At 38.0% G+C, this 6,709-nt stretch overlaps 1 protein-coding gene across 1 annotated transcript in view; it reads right to left on the bottom strand.

Annotated features, from left to right (window-relative positions):
* Positions 1 to 4,857: 4,857 nt before the first annotated feature.
* The window catches only part of LOC101856017, a 13,105-nt gene continuing 11,253 nt past the window's right edge, over positions 4,858 to 6,709 (bottom strand). Inside the window, exons 10-11 of the mRNA XM_013081360.2 lie at positions 5,687 to 5,781; positions 4,858 to 5,268 (exon numbers count right to left, since the gene is read on the bottom strand). Of these exons, the coding sequence (XP_012936814.2) occupies positions 5,082 to 5,268; positions 5,687 to 5,781 (282 nt within the window). The 3' untranslated portion in view covers positions 4,858 to 5,081. The remainder of the gene's footprint in view (positions 5,269 to 5,686; positions 5,782 to 6,709) is intronic.

The raw sequence follows: 6,709 nt of genomic DNA, 5'->3' as shown, positions 1-6,709 counted from the left end.
TGTGTGTCCATGTCATTTCTAAAATCTTGTTCCCTTGTGCCTTTTTATGATGAAGTGTTTGGAGAATGTATCTGATAGTTTTGTTTTCAATCTCAAGTTTTCATACCTTGCAGCCATGAAATATTGTCTGTGGGGAAATGTGTACATAGTTATTTATATGTTATGTCAAGACATTGGAAGAGAAGGAAGAGAGAGAGAGTGGTTGGTTGGCGGGTGCTCTGGTATGGTTTCCTTCTTCTTTCCCATGAAACATCTATCGTCCTGATCTCCCCTTCTTCTTTTTTATGTTTGTTACTCTCTTGTAACACCTCTAATCTTCTGGCGCTCATACGAGCTTATGCTGTTGCGAGCGCCGTAAAACCTCTACTAAAACTTAACTGAGAGAGAGTGTGTAGAAGGAAGGGGCCTCTGTGTAGTTTATATTTCTTACCGACTCTTCTTTCTGTCTATCCGTTTTGGCTTTGCTGTCTTCTCATCTTGACGTTCTTCTCTGTCCAGTGGCAGCAGGAGGTTTGAGCTTGACACTGGCTAGCTCTTCTACTTTTCTTTTCTTTCTCTCTAACTATACAACTTCTTCTGTCTGTCTTGCTTTTTTTTCTTGCACCAAATGTCCGTTATTGTGTCAATGAACTTCTATGTAGATATCTATTCAAACTGAACAAAACTGTTGCAAATGAACCTTCCTTCTACTGATTTTCATTGAATAAATGTCGTTTGTATCATGTTTCATACTTTTCTCTCAATATTTACTCTTCAAAACCATTTTAATCTCATTTCATCCTACTTCTTTTCTGTCTATGTTACTTTTGTCCTATGTTACTTTTGTCCTAATCTGTTCCTGGTGCAATGTAGCCACTACAGTTCTGCCTAGCTAGACATGACAACGTTCGGCAGGTGCTCTGGTGTGGTTTGCTCCTTTTTTCCTACTAAACATCAATCATCTCTTCCTCCCCTCCTTCTTTTTTGTGTATGTTAGTCTCTACTCTCTTGTAACATTTCTAATCTTCGGCTCTTTTATGACCTTATTGTGTTGCAAGTGCCGTAAAGCTCTTATTAAAACAAACAAAGTGACAACTCAGCTCAAACTCTTTTGAAAGAAGATTGTTGTTCATTTTTCATTATGTAATATATTCAACGAAAACCAATAAATAGTAGAAACAAAACCTGTATTATGGTTATTGCTTTATTTTGTGTGAGTGTGTGTGTTTTATGTTTTTACTTGAGATCCGCAAAAAGTGGAACGCACAAGTTTTAGTTTCTGAATCTTCCTTAACCCTATCCGTACGTCCTGGGGTCATTTTGTACATTTCTTTACATTAGAATACTTTTAGTTCGAATATCTCTTTGAAACTTTCAGTATTTCTCAAAAAATCGTTTTGACAGACTGCTATGCAAAACGTATGGATTGGATTAACGAGTAAATTTCCTCTTTGGAAAGTGGTGACACAGAGTTCCCCACGTCATATAGATACGATAATAAAACACGACGTACGGATAGGGTTAAAAGAGTGGCACAGAGTTTCCCTCGTCATATGGATACGATAGTAAAACATGACGTACGGATAGGGTTAATTAAAGACACACATCATGTTCAGCTGGTTTGAGATGGAGGTTGCCACTGGCAGTTTTCCTCCTACCTTTCTCTCACTTTATTGTTTCTGTCTGTCTTGCTTTTCCCATACACTAAAAATCTATTTGCTGTGGTAATGATATATGGTTCTCTTTATTCAAATTCAAATCGAAGTGTCATGTTTTGTGTTTGCTTGTAACAGACAAAAGGAAACAAGAAGAAACAAATCTCATGAATTTATTCAAATTATACAGATATATTATATATACATGACTTCTTGAAAGGTAAACTCAATACAAACCGTCAAGTCAAGAGTATCATTCCCAATGTACATCGCATCAGCAGTCTGTGAAATATCGATTTTACAACAAAAATATATACCATATATTTCAAATAAATATTTTATTACTTGAACAGCAAATTCAACACAAACTACAGTCCAGCCAATAGTTTTACATTTTATGTACATACAGGTAAACGTCATAAGTCATGACAAATATTTTTACTCTTTAATTTGTATTACTTATTGCTTAAACCACACTGAACTCAGCACAAAACTAAAATCCAGTGAAAAGTTTTACATTTGAAGTGGATGGAAGTCTGTCCCCGTGGTTTTATGCACCCCGCATAAATTAGCAAAATTTGAACATTTTTTTGAATAAATTCTTTCTATTTTCCTTTATCATTCTTTATTAAAATTAACAGAATCTCATAATTTCACATTTTTGGGCTCAGTTTGCATAATTTCATAATTTATTTACATTAAAAAAACCCGGGGACTGATGGAAGTACGTAACATCATCCTGTGAAGTATCAGAACTTTATAAAGTATACCACTGGGTATATTGCTGTCCCTGCCTTTTTATTCAAGAAAAATTCTGAAATTATGCAAACAGCCCAAAAATGTGAAATTATCCGATTCTGTTAATTGTACAAAAAATGATAAAGGAAAATAATCAGAAATTATGCAAAAAATGATCAAATTTTGCTAAATTATGCGGGGTGCATAAAACCACGGGGACAGATATTATAAGGACCTGACTACGGTGTGTATTTTGAGCAAGGTACATCAGTTCCTACATATATATATATATATTTCGATGATTTTGGCAGAGGGAAATGAAAAATGACACCCAGCTAAAGTAAAAGCCTTGTGCACACATTTCTGGAATAATGAGGATATTAACTTGCCATACCATAAATAATGTGGAAAGTCTAGAACACACACACATAATTTTGTAGTTACGCACATGTCCCCTAAAAGAGAAGAGTGTAACCCCCCCCCACACACACACACACGTACACATCATAAACACTGGCTTACACTTACACTGGCGTTTAGTTCCTTTTTCACGTGTGGTCGCAGTCGCAATAAAAATAAGTAGCTCAGTTTGACTCTGGTTAACACTTTGCTGCCTCATCTCGCTGGTCGGCGACGTTTACCACCCAGTTTCTTTGGATTTTCCCCAAAATATGATGGCAAAGTGTTAACTACCAGCAGTTTTGTCTATTTTCATCTGTGTCTCGGGGTCCTCCGTATTCTTAACTCTTTATCTCCGGCAAGCCGCTCCCAACGGCTCGCGGTCAGAACTGCTGTGTCGGTGAGTCGCCGACAGCGGCTCGGGCACCTTCCTTTACAGCGACTTCGACATCAAATTACTTTTCGGCAATTGCCAAAAACAGGTTTCTCTTATCGGAAGTTCATTCTTTAGATGAGGTACTATCATAATAGGTTCGCTAGTTTCGATTTAATTACCCATTTAGTGACGTTTTCGTCATTTTTAGATTTAGTACCAAAAGAGGACCCCAGCGTAGTGGGTTTACCCCCTTCGGAGTTTAGCCTCTGTAAAATTCTAACTAGTCCAGATTGATGGACATATTGAGACGTGCTGACAAAATGAATTACTTCTCGCAATCCACAAACAGAGATATTGGCCAAAAATTGACATTAGGGTCAAATTTGTAGATTTTCAATTGATGCCATTTATATTCTTTAACTATAACCTGTCTTTTATTATTTCTTATTTATAAATTGTAAAAACTTCACCTATAAGCGTGATGTATCCATTTTCTTAAGGCTTGAATCCGAGAAGTAACTCATTTTGTCAGCACCCTTCATATATTATATACCAATGGTAAGGGAATTGGATGGTCTTTCAGACCTAGCCTCTAGATTTCATTTTTGTCAAATTTAAGTGAGTAAAATAAATAAAATTTGCATATCTACATTATGACAAAATACTGAAATAGTTGAGAGAGAGACAGTGAGGGGATATCTTTCCTTAACAATTTAAAACAATATGAACGTAAAATCTTTCAGTCAACATCTGCTGTACAAGTTTCAGAGACAGAATGGAGAATCCTTCTTTTTCGTTTGCTCACTATTGTGGTGCACCAAGGCTGAGGACAGAACATTTGTGTCACGACACAGTGGAATCAGGCTCTCGTCAATTTTTGGGCATGTAGAGTTATTGGTATCATCTTAAAGCTTGTCCATTTGCCTTGCTTTGGATTAAAAAAGTATCCATTTATCTTGAATAGAAGTCGAGATATTTGCAAATGAAGGAGGTGGGGGTCACCTGGTTTTAGAGGTAAAATAAGTGAGAAAATGGCCGCCAAAGATGAGTTATTTCCTTAGCTTGAGAGTCCATGAAAAAAGAAAATTGACATTTTTTGTGCTTTTAATCAATGTTTTTCAGTAAAATCCACACAGAAATGTGTTCATTAATGTGCACGAATGGTGCTGAGCCAAAATAACGAAAATGCTATAAAAATTCTCAAAACTGCAGAAAAATGCCAGTTTCTTCTCTTACTTAAACTATTTTGACGAGCGCCTGATATCACCACGCTGCCTCACATTTCATGCTACAAAAAGCTAGCACTATTGTAATACACCCCCGACTGTTTGGTCGACATTCAGCATGAGCGAACAAGCATAAGGCATTCACTATTTACACGTGAATGTCTGTGGTGTAGCAGTTAGGCGATTCACTGTCACATGAAGACTGGAGTACTGGAGTTCAATTCTCGTACAGGGAGATTTTTTATTATCTCTGTCTTCGCTTTGACCATCTCCTGTCTCAAGAGTTCTTTTATAAAACAAAACGTCACATGTTTCAGACTCATTCTGCAGGTGGTTGGAAGCAGCGACGCTAGTACTGTCCTCGTGGTTTTATGCACCCTGCACAATTTAGCAAAATTTGATAATTTTTTTCATAAATTCTGATTTTTTTCCTTTATCATTCTTTGTTAAAACTAACAGAATCACATATTTTCACATTTTTGGGCTCGGTTTGCATAATTTCAGAATTTTTCTTGCATAAAACGATGGGGACAGCTAGTAGGTCCTACTTCTGTACGTTCTTTACCTCTGCTGTTTTCGCCTTCGTTACTTACTCTATAGCGGCAGTAGACAACCGTCATAGCATCGATGTGCTTCTCTTTACTCAAAACTCTAAGAAAAAGAGTTCATTCCCTGTGTCAGTCATAAAATGCATCCTGTCCCCCCGGCTCATTCCCCGTACAACAAAATCCTGAGCTGGCTGTGGCTCATATTCTTGAAGAAGTCCAGACAGTCCGGGGTGCAGATACGGAACATCAGAGGGACGTTTTTCACCGAGAACAGCGACGGCATCGGGCGAATTGCTCGCAGCCCTGGCCCAAACAGTGGCCCTTGGCAACAGTCACATTCTTCTTGTCTGTAACAACCAACAGCAAAGGGAAACGTATATCAAACAATGGTGCCCTGTGAGCTAGAATTAGACAGAAATGTTGTACAAGTTAGAGAGATAAGTCTTACACAATAATTGTCATGTTCTAGAATCTAGTGCTGTAAAAAAGACAAGACAGACAGACAGACAGGCACAATACAGGTGTAGTAATGAAGAAACATCAACCAGTAGCACTTTCAAATTGAACAAAGAAAATCATAACAAAGCAATAACTGTTCTTTCATGTTAGGAAAAAAATAGACTGACAGAAACAACAAAAGAACAAAAAAAGAAGTATGTGCCCTCTACCAACTCGCACCTTTCTTTCTAGGGCAAGCATTTGCAGAGAGTAAAACACACAATAACAAGAAACCAGATACAAGAATAGACACTAAAAATAGCTCACCTCTGCAGCGCCCTAATGGCCTCGTTTGACAAGAGCTGCGGGTTTTTGTGTCGTCCGGCCCGGCATGTGGCAACGCAAGCAAGGTCAAGGAGATGCTGGACACATGCAGGGGGGGGGGGGGAGTGGGAGGACGGGACAAACAAAGAACAAGTTAGAAACTCTCTTACTCTTACATTAAACTGTCCCCGTGGTTTTAAGCAAAAAAAATTCTGAAAGGATGCAAACTGAGACCAAAAATGTGAAATTATGCGATTCTATTAATTTTAACAAAGAATGATAAAGGAAAATAATAAGACAATATGCAAAAAAGGATCAAATTTTGCTAAATTATGCGGGGTGCATAAAACCCCGGGACAGATTAAAATGAGAGAAACACAAAAAACACATGCCCAAAAATAATGCCCCCCCCCCACCACTCACACATACAAATTAAAATTACTCCCTCCTTCACCCGCCCTCTCCTTTTTTGACACAGGCGTACTGACAAAATGAGTTACTTCTTGAAATCAAAGAAGGGAGATATCTGCCAAAAATCGACACAAGGGTCATATTTGTAGATTCTAAACCAATGCCATTCTCTTCATGTTTAACATGTCTTTTATCATTTCATACTAATTGATTGTAAAAACTTAACCTATAAATTTGACGCATCTATTTCCATCGGGCTAAAATCCGAGAAGTAACTCATTTTGTCAGCACGCCTCACATATAACCCCCAAAGACACACAAAACAAATAATCCCTCCACCTCCCCTCCCCAAACCAGCCACCACACACACGCACGCACGTACACACGAACACCCACACAGAACATTCCCCAAAATAATCCCACCATCACCACCTCCTCCTTCTCAACCTCACACCGACCTTTCTAGTTTTAGTTTTAGTTGAGGTTTTACGGCACTCGTGACAGCATAAGGTCATATGAGCACCAGAAGATTAGAGGTGTTACAAGAGAGTAACGAACATAAAAAAGAAAAAGGAGAGATAAGGACGACAGATGCTTGATAGGAAAGAAGAAGCG

This window comes from Aplysia californica, unplaced genomic scaffold (assembly GCF_000002075.1).
Source record: "Aplysia californica isolate F4 #8 unplaced genomic scaffold, AplCal3.0 scaffold00127, whole genome shotgun sequence".
Taxonomy (NCBI): Eukaryota; Metazoa; Mollusca; class Gastropoda; order Aplysiida; family Aplysiidae; genus Aplysia; species Aplysia californica.
The sequence above is the reverse complement of the archived record's forward strand: the minus strand, read 5'-3'. Positions and strand labels throughout refer to the sequence as shown.